General features: G+C 26.0%; 2 protein-coding genes across 4 annotated transcripts in view; one reads left to right on the forward strand and one right to left on the reverse strand.

Annotated features, from left to right (window-relative positions):
* The window catches only part of LOC122849537 (uncharacterized protein PF11_0213), a 53,928-nt gene that overhangs the window by 26,279 nt on the left and 5,501 nt on the right, over window positions 1-22,148 (forward strand). Inside the window, exons 2-12 of one of the 3 annotated variants that reach the window (XM_044148261.1) lie at window positions 5,245-5,466; window positions 10,166-10,288; window positions 11,931-11,942; window positions 12,566-12,913; window positions 13,501-13,884; window positions 15,339-15,551; window positions 18,491-18,655; window positions 20,118-20,360; window positions 21,393-21,506; window positions 21,669-21,917; window positions 21,996-22,141. In XM_044148261.1, the coding sequence (XP_044004196.1) occupies window positions 5,265-5,466; window positions 10,166-10,288; window positions 11,931-11,942; window positions 12,566-12,913; window positions 13,501-13,884; window positions 15,339-15,551; window positions 18,491-18,655; window positions 20,118-20,360; window positions 21,393-21,506; window positions 21,669-21,917; window positions 21,996-22,141 (2,199 nt within the window). In that variant the 5' untranslated portion in view covers window positions 5,245-5,264. The remainder of the gene's footprint in view (window positions 1-5,244; window positions 5,467-10,165; window positions 10,289-11,930; window positions 11,943-12,565; window positions 12,914-13,500; window positions 13,885-15,338; window positions 15,552-18,490; window positions 18,656-20,117; window positions 20,361-21,392; window positions 21,507-21,668; window positions 21,918-21,995; window positions 22,142-22,148) is intronic. The other 2 variants (XM_044148263.1, XM_044148262.1) reach the window with 2 other exon arrangements.
* On the reverse strand, window positions 6,361-8,426 carry LOC122849589. Its single transcript, XM_044148355.1, has 3 exons — window positions 8,135-8,426; window positions 7,105-7,255; window positions 6,361-7,015 (listed from the first exon to the last, which is right to left on the reverse strand). Exons 1-3 carry the CDS (start codon window positions 8,280-8,282, stop codon window positions 6,391-6,393), a joined length of 924 nt encoding a protein of 307 aa, XP_044004290.1. The 5' UTR covers window positions 8,283-8,426; the 3' UTR covers window positions 6,361-6,390.

Genomic DNA, 22,148 nt, shown 5'->3' on the forward strand with positions numbered 1-22,148 from the left:
TAAAATCTCTTTCATTCATACTTTTTGAATACAGACATTCTTTTTCATAAAAAAATAAAATAAAAAGGAACACAAAGAACGCCCATTCAACAGTTAAACAAACTATATTTCTACGAAATAGTATTAAAAACTTTCTCGCAGTATATAGTCAATAAAATAATCAAAGCTAAGAGCGAAAAAGTATAATTTTTTTTTTTTTTTTTAATAAAAATCCATCTATTAAACCCTTAATAAAATATATAAGAAAAAAAATAATTATAATTTGTTAATTTTAATATTTAAATATAATTTATTTTTCTCAGAATTTTTTGACTCATATATAATTAATAGATGTCAGTTAAAATTTGACCTACTTTTTATGAAAAAATACACCATATGCAAAAAGTCTACAAAATTTATTTGTAGGGAAAAAAAAACTTTTTGTTAATTTGAGCCATAAAAATTTTAAACTAATCATAACTTCAATTTGGCACTGATTCATCGTATGAAAATTAAAAATTGATATTCATTCATTTATTTGTTGAAAAAAAAAATGAACTAACCGGTAAAAAAAAATTTGCCCTCCCAAACGAGCAATTGAAAAAAAAACACACGTAACGAAAATTAAGATTTTCAATATACTCTGGTGGACTTGAAAATTTTAGTTTGCATCCTATGGTGGTCGACAGTATATGGCCGAAGACCGTCACGTGTCTGTTGTAAAAGACCGAAACCTATATATTAAAATTTACAACAGAAAAATTTTTACTTATCCTTCTCTCAGGTATACGTCACTGACAAGATCGCAGACTTGCAAAAATCCAGAGCTGGTTACACGCTAGTAACTGAGCGATTCGGACTCTGGTGGACTATGTGCAATTGCTATTTAATGTAATTGTTTTTTGTAAAAATAGATTATTGTATACTTAAAATATTGTGTCGACCAAATTATGTTGGCCATATGTTATTTGTTTATTTGTGTAGGTGAGAGACAGACCAGGTCTACCAACGTTGCTATAAAGAAAAAAAAATAACACTGAAATGTTAATATTTCAGTCAATTTTCGAGAAAAAGAGCTCAAAATAGCACAGATTTATTGGAAAAATTAAAACGAAACTTAAAACTATTTCATGAATTTCGATTGGATCAATAGATATTAAATATTTAAAAAAAAGACAAAATAAATTTTCTTACATTATTTGCATTTACAGCATTAATAATTATCTTTTAAAATATGGAAATTTACAAGTTGTAGATAATAAAAATACGCTTCTTTTGGTCATAATATGGAGTATCTAGGTCTATTAAATAAAAAGATATGACTGTTTTTTCTTTAGATGAATACAATACTACGGTGACCCAGTGGGTCCACTTATACATAATACATAAAAAAAAAAAAAAAAAAATTATGATCCGTACAAACTAATGGTTGTGCTGTGATATAGAAAAAATTTTCTTGACTGAATGAAAAAATCTCAAATCAAGAAAAAAATAGTTTTACCTAACAAATATATTTTATTTCATTTGAAAAAAATACCAAATTCAAGTCAAGCAAATTTTTATCTTTTCATATTTTTATTTCAAATAAACATAAGAAATATTAAATTCAAAAATTATATTTTTGTGAGATGAAAATTGTCACTCCTGCAGTCATCATTGTGACAAAAAAAATAACCCTGAATCTAGTTTATTATTTCTTAAATTAAATAAGTGTTCTTTCCAAATGAAAATTAATATTAATTATAGATCTAAATAGAAAACCAAATTCACTTTGAATTACAAAAAATGATTATAAAAATTTAAATGGTGTTTATAAATACAAACAAACGATGCATTCCAAAAAAGAAAATCAAAAATTAAAAGAATGCAATATAATAAAAAAAACTATAACAAAGAAAAAAAAAATTGGTGGGGATCCTGAGTCGTATCGTCAGATATATAAACGCGTGTATATGTATATAATAGTGCTTGTGAGTGTTACGGGTCGATATATACGAATACAGTCCTGGACTACATGTACGCGAACGGATGCCCCGTCACCGTCGGGTTGAGAAGGGGTCGACCTAGGAACGTTGAGAGCAAGTTGGTTTATATCCATGTATATGTTTATATGGATATGTGTTATGTGTATATATATACACACACAAAACACATACACAAACAACAATATATCCATCTAAATCTCATATATACAAATGCACTCTGCCCAAGAGCTATTTCATATAGGTGCACAGTGGGGGTCGCCTGTCAATTCCAACCACCACCCTCTCTCTCTACACCCCATCGTTGGCCACCCCATATACAACTATATATAGCTACAGAGAGAATTTGAGATATATTGTTCCTGCAGCCCCTATCTATATATTGGCATACATACGTGCCCAAATGCCACTTGAAATTACCCTTCGCTATTTTATTTTTTATTTCTTTTCTCTTGTTTTTGTCGTCTCTGTCTCTATCCACAGTATCATCAAAATTATCCACTCTTAATCTGTATTTAATTTGGATAATAGTCACCTAATTATTTTCATTTGTGCTGCTATGTTTATATGTGTATTATTGTTTTGACTTTTTTATTATTTTCTATTTTGCAAAGAGATGATGGTCACACGTGTAGAAAAAAAAAAATACGTAATAATAATGAGGGTAATGATCTGCAAGGTGAATGCTTTCTTACGTGCTGAAAATTGGTTAGTTAGTTTATTTTTTGATTCTGAGAAATATATTTGCTGCAATGAGATTTAACTTTTTTTTTTTATAAAAATTATTTAAATATTTATAATTAGACACATGAATTACTAAGTATAAATTTTATTTTCCATGAAATAATTGTCCTGAAGTTAGATTAGATTATTTTTAAAAAAATGTAAATTCATCAATCATAAGAAATTATAGATAAAATTTAGTTTTAAAAATATTTAACAGCTGTTATTTCATTTTTTTATTTTGTGTATATAAAATAATCGCGAGAATGATGAAGAAAAATAAATCTTAGATATATTTAAAATGAAAATTGTTGAAAGAAGAGAGATAGTGGTATGATAAAAAAAAAAATATGAAATGAAAAAAAAAGAAAGATAAAGAGCAAGATGAAGAAGACGGAGGTTTATATACCAGAAATGTATAGAACAGGTTTTTCAAGCTGCCAGAGGATATATAGTACACGCAAAAGGGTCTTCTCTACGAAGCGTGACTACCTGACGATGTGGCCCCGGGCGCACGAGTGGAAAATGCTGAAACAGGTGCTCGTAAAAAAAATCCTACGCGTTTCGATCTATCTAAAAAAAAAAGATATAAAAAAAAAAATTTTTTATCTACTGTCATGCATATTTCTTCCATCTTCTATTATTTAATTTTTTTTTTTTATTTTTTCCTTTCAATTTTACTTTTTTATTTATTTATTTTTTTTTATCATCTCACTTCAAACAGAATATTGTCTGTAAAATACCCTCCAGCTGCACTCTCAGCAGACATTCACATCAACCGTGAAATATACTGAAGAAATATATATACGAGACAATATTCGTATAAAAACAAATAATTTTTAAACATAAAAAATCAAGAGAAATAAAAAAAGCTCTTGTTGAAAATAATAATAAAAACGTCGATATCTTCATTATTGAGATTTTTTTTTTATCACATTTGTCGTTTTTTATTCTACGTGATTCCAAGAGGTCATCTATTAGTTTTGTCTATGAAGAAAAAAAATAAAAAAATATCAGCTTATGAAGTAATAGACATAGAGAGCTATAACATTTATATTTTTTTTTTCTATTTTAAAAACATAAAAGACACTGTTTAGCTAGATACTAATAGGAAAAAGATAAAATTATAAGAATGAACTTATTGTACGTAGCTTTTAGTGTTAAAATATATTATTTTTTCTTCTTTATGTTGTGTGTTCAATCTAAGAGTGTACATTACGCCTGCCGACCTGTTGCTACCCCCAATTTTATATATACCTTTTTCCTCAAACTTCTACTTTTCATGTTGTGACGCAAATGAAATACTTCTTTTCAACCCCATAATTTTCTGCCATGTCTTCAACTTATATATATCACTAAAAAAATTTATTCAATGACTTATATAAATGTTTTTTATTTTTATATCCATCTCAAATTCTCGACATAAATAAAGTTATTTCAAATATGTATTATCATTTTTTTTTCTTTACATCAAATTGAAATAATAATTTACTTTATTTTATGTTCATAGCATAATGAAGGATATCGTATATCGTAATTTTCAAATATCTCTATGTATTATAAGGTGGTCTATGCCATATGTATTTAAAATTATCATATCGTATTGTATTATGTATATTGATATTGTAAAAATCAGTTTCATATTTTTTCGAAATTTTATATATTTTATTTCTTATACAGAAATCCATGTGATGTATTTTATTTTTATTATTTCTAATTATACTTCAGCATCTGGATTTTCAAATTTTTCAATTATCAACATATTTTCGTAAATCAAATTCATATTGTGAAACTTTATAGAATCTCATCAACTAAATTTAAAATTAAAATATTAACAATTGTTATCTTATATATTTTTGTATATAATATTTTTTTTTTTTCAATTATTTTGTCAACAAATAAAACTCTAAATTTATACAGATGATTTTTTATCTAAAGTTTTTGATCATTTTCTTAATAAATTGTAATGTCTATTTTTTTTTTTCTTTAACTTTTACATGAGTTATTAAATTGTTTTACATTCAAATTGGTAATAATTTTTAAAATTCTAGATTTATATATTTAAATATAGTGTTTATAAAATGTTATTTTTCTTAAGTAATTCTTTCATTTATTCTTGAATTTATATATAATTTAAATTTATAATTTTAATAAAATTTATTAAATTTAAAAAAATTAATGTATATATATACGATATCGGATATATCGTTATATCGTAGTAGTTTATACGATATAAAATATATCATATCGTTAATATGTATGTATGTCATATGTAATAATAATTTACTTTATTTTATGTTAAGTAACTGTGTTTGGATTTATATACATAAAATCTTTATTTAAATTATTTTTATTATGATATTATAAGGGTTTTAAAAATATACAATAAATGGTGATATTTAAAATAAAGTGTTTTATTATTGTATTTATGTATTTTTTTTTTTTTACATAAGAATATAAATAGTTTTTATTTGAAATTTTTAATTTAATTTTATATATAAGTTCTTGAAATATTGTTTTTTTAAAAAAATTTGTTTTTTTTTTTTGTTTATTGTTGCAGCCTCGGGAGGTGGTGGTCCAATGTTGGTCCCTCCCGTGGCACAAAATGGACCTGGTGGACGTCAGGTTGTTGGTGATGTTGGTGGTATGCGAACAACACAAGGACCTGGTGCAACAGCAACATTGTGGCCAATTGCACCAGCTCATTCAAATTTATCAAGTAACCATCAATCCCAAGCAACACCACCCCTTGGTGCAGCACCAGCACCAGCTCACAATCAAGGTAACCCTTTTTTCATTGTTCTCTTTTGTATATACCTAATAAAAAACATAATTTATTCATATACATTGTATATGATATTTATATATCGTCGTATTGAAAGTAAACAAGCATAAATGCTATTTAGAGATTTTTTTTTCTTTTTCTATATAATCATAGGGTTGATTAAGTCACGAAACCACTTTCATTTAAAATCACGTAAAATCAATTTTTAATTTAGTTGAATACAGTTGAATCAATAAAATAAATATCATGTCAGGATTCCGGGTTGATAATGCTGTATTAATTTTATAAACAAATTTTTTAATAAATAAATAAATAAATAAAAGTCATTTGAAATCATAAAATCATATTCTTTATTACTTTGTAATTTTAATCATACATATACATTTGATTACATACATATACCAAGTAGAATATACATGTACAAGATAAAAAAATTTTAGTGCGTGAAGTTGGTTACGAACCGAGAAGTGGAAAATATCGGATGGCGAATTTTGCATGGATGGGCATAATTCTTACTATGTCGATGTCTACTAATAGAAAAATTGTAATTAAAAATTATAAATTACAGAAAAGTATGACTAGAAATTTCTCGCAAAGAAATTCCAGTTTAATTTTTTCTTTAAATAAAAGATTAGTTCAAATAATTTAATTTAAAAAAACTATCTCAATTTGACAATTTAAAAAAGAGTAACATTATGAAAAAAATTATAAAAAAGTATATATATATATGAATAATGTAAGTTCAATAAAAAAAAAAAAAATATTAAAAAAAATATACATTTCAAATATTATTTAAAAAAATATGAATTAAATTAAATTATGCTGAATTTAATGGAATTTATCGAATTAATATGTTATAATTATGTTTTTATGTGAAATACTTTTTAAAATTTTTTTCTTTAGTCAAAAAATTATTTTTTTTTATACAAAAGTATATGTAACACATTCTTCAGAGCTATCTGTTGAAGTAGATGAAGAAGACATAAGTGGTAGTTCAACTCGTTGTGATTGAAAGTATGGAGTATTATTCAAATTTTGATGCTGTTGTGGTTGCTTAGAAGGATCGAATTTATAAGATTTTTCTAATTCACAAATCATTTGTATCATTTTAATTCTTATATCAGGTACAAGATGAGGAGGAAGTTCTTTAACTTGTGCACATAATGATTCAAAAAACAAATCAAGTGATATATCGGTCTGCAAAGATCTATACAACTTGACTTTTTCTTCTGCTGCAAGATCATCAGGTTTGCTTTCACGTGAACATGCTGAACCAGCAGAAGAAACAGATGATGTAGACAAATGTCTATCGTCATTTTTAATTTTTTTGGGACATGGTTTCATCATCTCTGCTATTTCTATTGGCTTCTCATTATTTTGATCATCACCGCCAATAAGTTCATCAATATTATCTTCATCATCAATATTATTATAATCATCTTCATTATCATCAATATCTTCATATTTTCTTTTAACAATATCTTCATATTTTCTTTTAACAGTGTCTTCCACATTATCAGTGTCAGGAGTAACATTGCTCGTTGACCTTTGAAATAAATCATATGTACAGATATATTTATGAATACATAAATACATTATTAAATATATTTAATTTTCAAAATTATTAATACATACTTTCGTTCATTTTTAACAGTCTTCAAAAAGGCTAAATGAGCTTCTAATGACCATGGTTTTTTTGAACATCTTGGTGAACCAGTACCAAGCCTTTTTCTTCTTTTATTATAAGTACCACGTACACTTTTCCATCTAGCTTTCACAGCTTTGACTGAAAAAAAAATTAAATTATATATATATGTATGTATAGCATCAAAACAAAAATTGTTAATCTTTATATACAAAAGTAACTCATTTTTTCCCTTCTAAATAAACAAAATATGTGAAATAAAAATATAAATAAAAAAAATTAGGTGGTTATATCTTACGATAGTTTGTAAATTTCATTTTGTGATTTTAAAAGAATAACCTAATTTTTTTTATTTATATTTTTATTTTACATATTTTGTTTATTTAAAAGGGAAAAAATTAGTTACTTTGGTATATAAAAATTAACAATTTTTGTTTTGATGTTATTTCACTACTATTGTCTAATTTTTAAAAGAATAAAATTATAAAAGAATATTTAAAAGAAACAAATATAACTATCCCGGCTAATACGCATGCGCGTTTATACATGCATATGTGTGAATATGTATGTGCATCTTTATATGTTGTACAATATTAGGCGAGAGTAAATTGACATGGTGAACGCAAGAAAGAAAAAAATGCAGAATGTGACAATTTTGATAAAATATTTATTTTTTAGACAAATCTTGTACTTGGCTTTTACGGGTTATCATATCTATTGAACTATACATCCGAAAAATTCGAGACTAGGCTCATTGGATAGAGAAATATTGATATTACTAAGGAAAGTAATTTTAGTTTTGTTTATATTTAATAATAAGTAAGTTATTGAGCAATTAAAAACTCGTGACGTCATACCCATGCAACCTATTTATACTATTACTCTATGAGTCTCGCGCTGGAAAAAAATGACTTGAGTCTCTTGATATTTTTTTTTTTAAAAGTTTAATTTTATACTAAAAGTAGTTTTAATTCAATGTTTATTTATGTCATTAATAAAAATTAAGGTTACGTTACTTACTTGATTTATTCAAAGATGTAGCAATGTTGTACCATATTTGATTCTTGTATATTGTATTTTTATAATTTTTATTAGTTAAATTATATAAAGCAGGTTGTTCTCGAACTGCTTCAAGAAGCAATTCATCTTCTTTTTGCGTAAATGACATTTAAAAAAAAACCTATGCCGAATATTTAATATTAGTATTTAGTACACCGCACTAGCACTAACACTTCATCAGCTAAACACATACAGTTAAAGAACTTAATATATATGTGCGTGACTGCTTGGCGTCTACAGAAGCCTGACTCGACTTTGGTCAGTCGAGCGTTCAGACACGACTGTCGACTGCAGCGCTCCGAGCGCGAACGCGCCTTGGAGACCAATAACTAGAGATGCATAGAGTCGGTATGGTATTTGGTATGGTATGGTATTTAATACCGTATTGATACCGTATGATACCGCGGCCCTGAAATGATACCGATACCCGTTATTTTCTATATTTCTATGCAAAATACCGTATCAGTTTTTACGATACCGAAATGCACCTCTATAGTTGCAAAATACGGTATTGATACCGGTATCAAATATCAATACCGCGATACAGCGCTGGGGTCGGTCGGCCATCTTTTATTTTTGTTTAAAAAAAATAAAAAAAATAAAAATAACAAACGCTGGTGACATACAATGACAGAAGTAAAAATTGAGACGTGAGATTACAAAAGGTACAATAAGAAAGTAATTATTGTTGTCGTGTTTATTGTTAAGGGTTTGAAAAATTATAAAAATAATATTTTCGTTCGTTTTAGACAAAAGATTTCAGAGAAATCCCAAAAAATTGTGCTGGCCCTGGTGGAAATATTTCTCCGGCATTCAAAAAAAATATCGGTATTCTTGCATTTCTACCAATAACAGAATTCTTGTATTCTCGGGACGAGCGTCTCTGAACGCGACAGTCGGACAGTCGACGCAGACGCTCCTTGGAGACCGTAGCTTTACACTTGTCTAGTCGGTGATAAGTGCTTGAACGACAGGCTGATATGAAAGATGACTTTATAAAATTTTTTTCCATACCACTAACATTTAGTAAAGTGGTTTTCATGATTAAATAATAAAATTGTACTTGATAGTATTTAAATTTTAAAACAAATATTCAAATTGAATATTATACTAAATTTATTATTACATTTGTTCAATTATTAGTAATAAAATCATTTGAAGTCGAATAAAATAGTTTGAAATCTTATAGTCATACTAGAATCATTAAATAACTTTTTGCTAAAACCACCCCCTCGAAAAAATATATATCCAAATGGCGTATATCCGGGATATATCCAGGATATATCCGAGATATATCCTAAAAATTTCTGGAGAAAAAAATAGTAACGCACTCTTGTAGCAACACCTGTGACTATTGTATGCACAAAATTCAAAGGCGGACCATATTAAGCTTTCAGTAAATTATACACCAAGCAAACTGTCACAGATATAGGTTAATCATAAATTATAAATTTACGTTTTGTAATGTAACATTAAATAAAGAAAAAATTAATAGATAAATTAAAGTATATAATAATAAAGTATTATGTTTTAATATTTAAGTTGTCGATATTATTACTACCCTGTAGGCATTACTTGGTGTGAAGAAGCATTAATATTGTCGTCCATTTAATATTTGACATTTAATATTTAGAAAAACTGCTACAAGAGTGCGTTACTCTTTTATTCTTTTCGGCATTTTTAGAATATATCCTGGATATACGACATTTGGATATATCCAGGATATATATTTTTTTGTGGGGGGCATTAACATTATATATGACAATTTGAAAATTATAGTGTAACGTTTGAACAAGTAGACAAAGTAACCAATGCGCACGCGCGTGATGTGTATATTTTTATATTTCTCTCTTTGTTCCAAGCATTAAAAGTTGAAGGACAATTTCAAAACGTTTCACTTGACATTTTTTTTTAAGCTTACTTTATTGTAAAAATTTATAAAAATATAATTTTTCATTGTTATTAATTATTATTTTCTTTAAAAATATATAGGTCTCAACCGATTTGAGCTGTACTCTTTGTTTCCTGGTGCTGGTGGTGGTAGCTACGTTGCTGCAAGTCCTGGTCCACCCGCTGCCACCCCACCAAGAACCTTTCACGCAACCACTCATAAGGGTAAGTTTGCCATCAGGCTAATTTGTCTGCTAGAAAACTTGTCCTCTTATCGTGATCGCTTTGTAAAAAACTTTTATGCAGAATGGTCAAAAACTTTTTAATACTTTATATATAAGTGCAATCCAAAGTCGAAGGGCAAGTTTTAATTTTTTTTTCTTTCTTTCTTTCTCGTGCGATCGGGGTGCAAAGGGAGGGGTATATTTTGAATGGGGAAGTGAATAGAATGTCCGATAAAATGGCGTGCACTAAGTTTAAAAAAATAAATTTAATTATAATATTTTTAAATTTTTTTTATGTTTCTATTAATTGGTTCCTTATATAATTTTTTTTTCTTTTTTATTACAAGCTTTATCGTCTTTATATATACATCTGATGACCATTTTGAGCTTTTTTTTTAATTTTATTTTTCAATTCTAAACTCTTTATTACAAGTAGATCGAAAAATTATTATTTCAAATAATTCGAAAACTTTTTATAATATTTTTTTTTTGAATATATATAACATGTTATTCATGAAATAACAATTCGTTTGCTTGATTTAATAATTAGTTTATTGTTTATTTTACATATGTTTAATTTTTTTTTCTGCTGTAAGTGTTGAAGAAACGTTGAAATAATTCAATTTGCTTTGAAATTTCGTTGGACGTCTTAAATTCATTGTTAACACTGCTCGCGAAACCTTTTAATTTTACCTTTTTCGAACTATATATGGACAAGAGAGAGAGCCAGAGAGAATGAGATAATAAAAAGAGGAAAAGAGAAAAATAGAGAAAGAGTGACACCGGCATTCTCACAATACCGCAATTATGCAATTAAAGTTCTGAATGAGCGACAAGTCCATCACCTTTCATCTCGTATTCTCTCTTTCTTTCTCTCTCCCGCGTTTTTTTTTTATATCTTCTTCATGATTACCTCTCTCGCACTATTTTGCTTTCGACCTCTCACTTGTGAGTAATACCAGTAAAACTGAGGGACACAAACTGCCCACTAAAAATAAAAATAGAACCTCCGGTTTTTAACGATCTTATTGTTCATAGGTGTGTAACCCAAAACGTTTGTTGGTATATATTGCCTCCTTAAATTTTTTCTTGCTTCTTTCATCATTCTGGAATTTATCCAGTTTTTGTATTTAACAAAATAAAAGTATATATTATATATACAGTGAATAATTATAATGATAATAATTTAAATAATAATAATAAAGAGTTTTTTTTTTTTTTTAAATAATTTACCAATCGGTGTTGATTGTTGGTTCGCACGACTCTAATATCCGTTGAAAAAAAAGGTGTAAAAGAAAATAAAAAATAGGAGTAAAAAAAAAAATTAAGAAGGTAGAAGTTAAGAATAAAAAAAAAATAAAATTTACTCGATCAAAACGTTTGATTAGTCTTGTTCGGTATTATTTTTTTCCCGCCTCTTTTTTTTAAACCTTGTCTAAAATCGAATCTAAAACTCTTTGAAGATTTCAATTATCCGTATCGGTTCTTGATAAAATCCAATGCAAATGCTTTTTTTTTTCAAAAGTATTTTTTCTTTTTAATTATATTGACTATTTTTTTTTTTTTTTTATCAACAATTTATTTGTTTATTTGGTGATAAATATATTCATATTGGTGGAATTTTTGTTCACGCTTTCTGACAGAAGAGCGATCAGGTGAGTTGCATCAAATGAAAAGAAAAAAAAAATATAAAAATTAAAATCGATAATAGTTTTATTTATGAAATATTATTACTTCAATTTTTTTACCATTAATTTATCATACTCTAATTATTATAATCGTTTGTAAAAGAAAACAAATTATTCATAAAATTTATCTTCATATAATGATATACTTTGAATGTAAATTTTATATTTCAATATTACTATATTTAAAAAAAAGTTATTCACCTCATAAACAGGTGCAATCGTAATATATTTTTTAAATATATTTATTAGTAAATTAAAAAATTATAAACGATATAAAAAAAGAACGTTTAAAATGGGAAAAAAAAGAAAAAAGAAGTAATAAATTTCTGATACTCAACTTGATTACAATTCATAAACAATTTATATTTTTTTCACGAGAATTTTTCAATTTGTGAATGATATTTTTTAATTACAAATTGAATATTCCCCAAAGGCTTTAATGAAATAATTTGACAGTAATGTAATATTGCGTTCAATTACATTTTAATTATTTTATTGAGCGACTAATATCAATATTGAATAAAATATTAATAGAATTGAATGAATGAATAATTAAAAAAAATATGATATTAATATTTGTTAAATATTAGTTTCAGAAAGTATGTTCTCAGCAGCAGTTGGAGTTGGAGTTGGTGGTTACACATGGGGTGCACCAACACCACCACCAGGTTCACCATACAGTCCAGTTCCAGTAACCCAACTTGAGCTGTTAGCTAAAAACCTGGCAAATTTAACTCCTCATCATGCACAACAACCAATGAGTCTTCAAGGTGTTGGTGTCAATGTTGGCACAAGTCTTCATCATTCACAGCATACAACACAACATACACTTAATCTTGCTGGTCTTCATCATCTACATCACGGTGAGTCGACGATGACAACGACATCGGCGACCTCATTCACAACCAAGTTTATAGATGAGCGTACTTTTACACTCGGTTAGTGACTTAATTAACAAAAGAAAAAAAAGGAAAAGAAGAATTTCTCATCTACAACTATTTCACCTTTTTTTTTTTATATTTTTTAAAATTTTTTCTTCCTTTTTTTTTAATTTGCTTTTTATTTATTTTGTTTGAGACGCACGATTATTTTCAAATGCACGATTTGAAAATTTGCAAGGTAACTTTTTATTTTTGGAGGTTTTTTTTTTTTATTTTGACTGCATGGTTTTTACAAGAGTGTGGTTTTTTAATTATTTAAAAATGTATATTTATTATTATTTTTTTTTTTTTAATTTACCCGTACACAAAAAATTTTGAAAAATCGAAAAAATAAAACATAAAATACAACGAAAATCAGCTGATCAATATAAAGATTAAAAATTAAAAAAAAAAATTAACAGAAACATATACATATATAGGTCTTGTTTTAAAATAAAAAAAAAAAAAAAACTTTTCGCTCATATCTCATCATAATCACGACACAAAAGCCCATAATTATAAAAGAAAAAGAAAAAAAAAAAATTATATATATAATTATATTAATATTTTTATAATTAAAATAATAAAAAAAAAAAAAATTCTAGGTGGTATACATCAAGGAACATTTTCACCACAATTATCATTGGTAACTGGTACACCAACATTAACAATAAATAGTTTTACAACACCAAATTCACAATGTAATATTGTGCAGCCAAATGGTAGTGTATTACTTCATGATTATCAATCATCAAATGGACAAAATAATTTAACAACATGTACACCATCATCAGTTAGTTTAACAACATTACCAACAACAGCATGTAGTGTCAGTACAATGATGCTACAAGATGGACAAAATACAAATACATATTTACAATCAACAATGAAAAAACGTGAATCATTTGTGACTGCACAAGCACAAATTAAAGTTGAAAATACAACGACAACTAGACAATCATGTGTCTGTAAAAGTTCCAATCTTACTGGTAAATATGTTTTATTTTAATTATATTTTTTTATCAGAAAAAAAAAAGTTGTTTCTACGACCTGTTCCACAAGCAACATGGTACATAACATATAACTTTATGTCAAAAATAATAAAAAATTACATATCCTGGTCAGTTGAAATACATACTTATATTTTTCGCGATAAATTTTGATAATTAAACTTTTTTGACATTTTTTAAATATAATTGTTTTTATTCAGCAAGTTTAATTATCAAAATTTATAACACAAATGAGCTGGCATTTTAACTGACCCGTTGCAAAAAAAATTAGACGAAAAAGTCTATTTTTAAATGTATAGTAACGAGTTTTTCATTTGAAATTTTTATTTTTTATGCCATCACGGTCTGTAAAATGTAGGGAGTGTCAGCGCGTAATGGCACATATCGCGAACCGTGGTTGCTGAAAAATAAAAAAATTTCAAATTCATAATTCGTTCTTATACAAATAAACTTTTTTGTCTGATTTTTTTTTGCAACGGGTCAATTAAAATGTCGACTTATATTTGTAATAAATTTTGATAATTGATGTTTAAAATTAACAATTACTAATTAGTAATTAATAAAAATTGACTACATAATTATCACAGACATTTTTTATTTTATTTGTCGATTTTTTATTGTTATTCTTCAATAAATTATAAAGTCAATTATCCAAATTTATTACACAAATAAGTCCATATATACTTAACGAGCGGATAAAAAAAAAATTCGAACGGAAATGTTTATTTGTAAATGTAGGATCCAATTATCAATTTGTAGTATTGATTATTTTTGCCATCACGGTATGTGCCGCATCTTGTCTGAAATAAGCGATTCAATACAAACCAAGTATTTTTGGCAAATAAATGAAATTTCACTGTAACTAGAAATTCATTTCGTGCCATTTTAATTCGATTGAACTAGTCGTGAAGCGATATACAACTTTTCGAGTCAACTCACACAAAAAGACCCAAGCAATTTACCAAGTAGTTTATACTCGGAAATTTTTAGATACACATACTTTTTTTTAACTTAAGAAAAACACAAAAAAAAATGTCAATAATGACACTTAGGCCTGTTTATCTCGACAATGATATTTATATCTTTTTTATTTATTTAAAAAAATATTTTTTTACTTGTATTATAAAATAAAAAAATATTATAATCACTGTTCAAATTTTTGTGGGTGACACAGAACAACCATATAAATATTTCTGCTTACGCAACAAGTTCTCTGTCTTTTTTTTTATTATTTTTTTTTTTCTGATCTATATTTAGTTTAGAAGTCTAGCCAGTTGATCTTCTTGGTTTTACTCACTTTTCTGTTCACACATAATTCCCCGTGTAACAATATTTCTAATTTTTTTTTCATATTTTTATATTGAAAATATTTACTAAATTTTATATAATAATACATTTATTTGTATCATTAATATTTATTGTTTTATATTTAGGTAAAACAAAAATTGTTCATACTGAGGCTGGATGTAGTAGAACATTGCCTGTTGTTTCATCCTGGAATAATCAGGATTTATCAACAACAAGTATTATTAAAAGAGAACCATTGACAACAACAGTACCTTGTCAAGTTGCTGAAGTATCAACTTCACTTCATGCAACAACAACAGAAGTTAAAATTGAACCATTGACTCAAAAAACTGAAAATGGTATGAATTACAAAGACACAAAGTTGTTTTATATATTTTTATTTTATCTTTATAGTTTTGTTTTTTTTTCCTCTCTCTCTCTTCTTGCTGGCATGGTTGAATAGATTGTCGTCTTATACTAGTGACTATATACAGAATGAACGACTTAACCATCAAGTTGTTTCATTTTATAGTCAGCATTTTATAACGCTTAGAAAACCTCCCACACTCAATGGGCACAAACGACAATTTTATGATTCAAATCGTGTATATCTCAGACATCGTATCTTCAGCGTGATATATCTTACTGTTTATCGAGTCCAATGTCATTTTAATATTACCTCATAAATGGTTTTTTTTTTTTTACGTATTATATTACTTGAAAGTTTTTATTTTTATATATACAAAAATAAAAATATATATAAATAAAGAGAACATAAGATGAACAGGAAAACTATATAAATTTAATATTAATTTTTTATTTTGTTAATTATTTCAAGGTTTTAATTGTCTTATAATAACTTGAAAGTTATAGATTTAATAAAAGATCATAAATTTCAGTTTTATTGAAAAACTTTATTTTAAATTCTTCAAGTAAGTTTTAATATATGAAATTAAATTTCATTTATTTTTAGTATGTCTAAATTATAAAAAAGTTATTTTGATTTATTGATATGTAGTTTCGAAATGACAATAGTTTAGAATAAATTTTAAGAAGCTTTAATCTACATGTAAAGTGATATGTACTAGTAGTGCTTAATCAAATTAATTTATATTTCACGGTGTAGGAAAAGAGAAAAAAAAAATATACAATTAATGCTTCATCCCCTAGTTTGTTAGCATTTTTTTTTTTTTAACCAATAAGACTTTGACATCCCTTATGAACTCTCGGTGAAACGTGGTAAATGGAGTGGAGAGGGGCGTTGCACAACAAGACGAGGGTGAGCCTTTGAGTACTCAGAGAGGAAACAAAAAAAAAAAAAAAAAAGAGGGTTGAAGAAAGAAAAAGGAAAAAGACAAGGGAACCAAAGAAAAAATAAAGTAAAAAAATATATATAGACAGACAATTGAGTGACTTTCTGCAGGGATACAAAGTTTTTTCATTTTTACTTTTTTTTCTGGTTTTAACAATTATTTATTTATGCTTTTTTTTATTTCTGGCAAGGGTAATAATCAAAAAAATTATTGAAAAAAATTTTTTTAATTTTTATTTTAAGAGTGGGAAATTTTTTAAGTAGGAGGTGCGTGACACGCATGGCAGCGCAAATACAAGGCGTGGCTCAAAAAAAAAAAAAAAGTAAAAAAACAAGTCTTGAGTATGTGGTTGTATTTAAAAGCAATATCAAATGATTTCATTTGAAATTACGATATTTTTTTCAGAATATAATATACACGCCTACATAAAATTACGTCAGAATTATTATGAAAATTTTTTATTTACTATGAAGTTTTCTTGTTTTTTTTTATTAAATATTTTGAATTTCATTTACGAGTTTTTTTTTTTAAATATTTATTTGTAAAAAAGTTTTTTTTATTTTTCATAAAAAGAAGAAAAATAAACTATAAAAATATATGAATAATTTTGTGTATAAAAAGTAACAAAGAATGAATTAATTAATTGAATAAATTAACTCAACAAGTTAACAGATAAAAAGTTTGAAAAAAAAAAAAATTACAAAATTACTATATGGATTATTAATTTAAAATTTTTTTTTATTTTTTGATCAAAAAATGTCCTTGCATTTAATTCAGAATTAAATTCAATAAATGATTCAATTATAAATCTGTGAAAATGTCCTTTTAAAAAAAGTATATTAAAATGGATTTTCCATATGGAAAAAAAAAAAAAGAAATTACATTTATATTTTTTGATTAAACGAGTAAATAAAACTAAAAAATTTAAGTTGAAAAAAAATTCATTTGCAAGCTAATAAAACAATTAATATTTAATTGAAATTATTATTTTTTACTATTCGTTTTAAAATACCGGAAATATTAATTTTATAAATCAATTTATAACAAAAAAACATTTTATTTTTTCTAATGATAATTATTTATAATTAAAAAAAAAAATTTTTAAATATAATTGAAATGTATTTTAATACATGCTTCGTTTAATCGTTTTTTAGTTGATGCAATGAAATAATATGAATAGTTTAAATTTAAATTGAATTTGTTTTCAAATCAGTAATAAAGTTTAATCATTTTTCATAGTTTATCGAGTTAGCCGATGGCTAAGTTGTCTAAGAGCTCTGTTTTCGGTGGAAGTAGTCTCGGGTTCAAATCACACATATCCAATACATGTGTTTTTTTTCTGGACTAAATATCTAAACTTTTTCTTCTTACTGTGTAATGAGTTGTCTTTCTCGTGTTTGGGACAATTATAATCTCGCATAGACCATGTGAACTACGCACTTGGTCTACGCCAGGAAATATTTGCCTCAAACACAAGATACCTCTTTTTATTTTTTTTTTAAAAAAACACACTTACACATATTCTATCTATCTCTCTCTCACAATTATCGATAACAATTATTCTTTTCATAATATAGGAATAGTGATATAATTTTAAATTTTTATTTTTAAAAATTTCAAATGAATCGTAAATTTTCAATCGGACAAAATTAAAAAAAAAATAATTTTTCAATATATCACGACGTTGATTGATAGTTAAATTAATTATATTACAAAAAAGTGAATTATAATCTAAATAACCAGCTCAATGATATAATTAGTATGTTATTTTGAATATTAATATTTTAATGAATAATTAAAAACAATGTTATTGATTATAAATATTATTTTCCTATGATTTATACATTTATACATTGCAAATTAATTTATTAATTTATTTATTTACTTTGCGATTAAACAATTATCTATAAATTGATTTATTTATATATTTTAAAAAATGAATTTTATTTTCTATATTTTATTTTATTGTTTGAATATTTAATTAGGTATTGTGGTATCGACGGCTGCTGGGACGAGTATTCCAGTTGGCATTGCTGTTGCAAGACAAAGATTACAACATCAGGAAACTTCATCAACATCAATGCGAAATGTTTCACTTAGTCATCATACATCTCATGCTAGTTATCATCATTTTCAACCTGACAGTCTTGGTGAGTTCAGTTCAGTTTAGAAAAAAGTATCCAAATGATCACATAAAATTGAATTCACATTTTTAGTGTGGCAATTATTTAAAAAAATACAAATTAAAATGCAAAAACAGATAAATAGGCACAGTGAAATTATTTGTATATTCATATGAAACACTAAATGGTCATCGATAGAAAAAAAAAGTAAAACAAATAATAATAAAAAACAAGTAGAAATAGATTTTCAAAGTTCAGTATAAAACAAAGTAAATAAAATCAATAAATTTGAAAAGCAATTAAAATTCATCATCACCAACGCTTTGACTGTTTGAATTTAAATTTTTATTTTTTATTAACAAATATTTTATCAAATTTGCCTGTATTTTTTTATTACAACAAAACAGTCGTTACATAGATTCAAAAGAAAAAAAATGTTACTACAAATTGGATGCAAAAAAAAAAAAAAAAAAAAATATACATGAAGAAGATTTTATAAAATTACACTCTGCTTAAATTGATAACAAAAATAAATCTGTATTCACGAAAGGTCTGATAACCCGAAAAATAAATAAAAAAACTAAAAATATTCTATAGAAAAAAATTGAAAACAAAAATTCAGACTTCTTTTTTCTAGTCATTCTAGACTCCATTATTACAAAATCTATATACAAGTAGCCTGGAATTTTTGCGGACACAATGTTTGCCCCCGCGGTGAAAGAGTCTACATAAAATTTGAGCTTAGTACATACTGTGTTCACCATCAGTGTTGTAGAAAAAATAATATAAAATGACTACCACAAGTTAAACGAGAATATAAAAAGAAAAAAAAATTATTTAAAAATGAAAGAATCAAATATATATACACAGTGAGAGAAAGAAAGAAAAAAATAAAAATATTTTAAGTAGTACTGTCGTAAAGTAGTAGTGGTAGTAGTTGTAGTAGTTGGACTAGGAATAGTAGTAGTAACAGTCTGTATGTATTCAGACAGTTTTAAATCCATTTGTGTGTACATAGAGATTAGTGTAGGTGTGTACTGTATACATGTACAAATGAGAATGTAGGGGAAATAATAAAAGTGGGAATAATTCAGTCAAAAAGGGGAAATACAAATGTGGAAGGGAGAAAGAGGAGAAATGATTGGCGCTCAAAGTGCAAAAAGAAATATGGTGGGGTAATTTATAAATGATAAAAAATTTTAAAAAGGAGAAATTTACGTCTGATTTTAAATGTAAAGATGGAAAAGTAGGGAATAAGATAAAATAGTAGGGATTGACAAAGAGAAAAATAAAGAGAGGGGTATAAAGTTTGAGGAGAAATCGACTATGGAGATGGTAAAAAAGAATAATGCAGATATTTTTTTTTTTTTTATGGCTTGTTATTTGAAAAAATAGAGAAAAAAAATTTTTATAATTTTTTTTTTCGAATGTGAGTTTAAAATTGACAAGGTGGTGGGGTTAAATGATGATATATCAACTTATATTTTAGGACCAACCACGGCCATGACAATGGGCGGAGCAACACTTGTACATTGTGGTAATGGTGGGGATGATAGAACATCCCATATTGCAATTCCCACGGGTAATGCATTAACACCAACAATAAATGCAGCATTGGGCTCGAGTCTAAACTCAGCTACTATTGCTAACATTGGTGCAACAACTCAACATCATTCTAATAATGGTAATCCAACAACTTGGCCACCAACACTATGGCAATATCCAACAGCAGGTAATTGTAAATATTGAATTTTTTTTTTCTTTAAATATTTCAGCTTCTGAAAATATTGAAATGATATAGAAAGATTTTTTTATTTACGATAATTGGAATTTACTTTTTCAATTGTTAAATTTTATTTATCAATACAAGAAAAAGATTATCATTTGTACTGTTAATTTTATTATCATTCAGCTGTTGATATTTTATAATCAATCAATTGAAATTTTTTTTTTTTTTTTTTTTAATCAAAATGATGGTATCTTTTTAGATTCAAAAAATACACAATGACATAACAATTGATAATTTAAAAATAAATATTTCAATAAATTTATTTTTTATATTTTCAAACAAGTACTGAGTTAATAATATATTTTATTATATTTGTTAGACAATTAAAATGTCTGGGTTTTATTTGATTGATGTTTAATTAAAATAATTTTAAATGGTAATATTAAACGTGGCTTGGAGAATTGCAACGTGCTTTTTCAACAAAAAAAAAAAATAAACAATAATTTATGAATAGCCATATTCGAATAACAAGATCTACCAACATTTTATTGTCAATGTATAACAATATCATGCCTTTCAAAAGCAGGATTATCATTGTCTTTTGCAAGACAAATACCATAACGAAACCTTAAGTATTATACAGCTTTAAGTACATCAATCTTGGAAATAATTATTATCTCCCTTTTTTTGTGTAACAAGTATATCAATACTTTATATATTTATGTAAAGATATATATATCCTTTCAACAATCTTAACTAAATTTTACTTATAAATTTTATAACTATATATAAAAATTTAATTTTGACCTAGTGACATTTTAAGACAAAGTTTAAGCAAAGACATAAATTCCATTTTTATCATTAAATTAATTATTCAAAGTTCAATCAATATATCTGTTTTTACTTATAATTTATTCAAATTATCAAGTAATTAAAGCTTTTTTTCTTTTATTATGAACATTTTTCTATTTTTTAATTATTCAAATGTAATTTATATATAAATATATATTTTTATTTTTCAATGTTTATATTTAGCAATGCCAGCCCTTGAGCCAGTCGGTTTTCCTCAGCTCAGCGTTGGTCTTCAAGGAGGTCTTCAACTTGTCCGGGATCCATCAACAGGCCACCTGCTTCTCATTCATGCTGCTGGTAATAAAATATATCCCTATATGTGAAAAAAAAAAAAACATTATACTTCTCATTAGTCTTTAAAGATTTTTTTATTATACAATTTAAAACTTGAATATAAAAATGTAATAGCATTTCTTTATCTATCAGATAATGATTTAATAAATTATTAATATTATTTAGACGGTTTAAATTCAGCTGACCAAATGCAGCATGCTGTTGTTTGGCCAAATTATTCAAATCACAATGGACATAGTATTGGTACACAACCACTTTTGTTACCACCACCACCTCCACCCTCACTTCAATTATTGAGTGATATGAATGGTGCAAGGCTTGTACTTACAGATAATAAAAGAAAAACTCAAAATAATAATGTACCAATTGTTAAAATTGAAGCTGATTGTCCAAGTCCACAGACAACAATCATTGGTAATTGTTTTTTTTTTGCATTATTTAAATTATTTTTATATTAAAATAAATAATATTAATTATATTTTTCGTTATCAGAATCAAGTAAAGCATTGCAAACAGTCACAACAATGTCAAGTCCATTGATACAGGATAATCCACTTTTAACAACACTTTATTATCCTCATGCACCAACGGCAATGGTACAAATCAATCAATCAGAATCAACACAATGTCATACTCAGGTAAATA

Source organism: Aphidius gifuensis, linkage group LG2, assembly GCF_014905175.1.
Source record: "Aphidius gifuensis isolate YNYX2018 linkage group LG2, ASM1490517v1, whole genome shotgun sequence".
NCBI classification, from domain to species: Eukaryota; Metazoa; Arthropoda; class Insecta; order Hymenoptera; family Braconidae; genus Aphidius; species Aphidius gifuensis.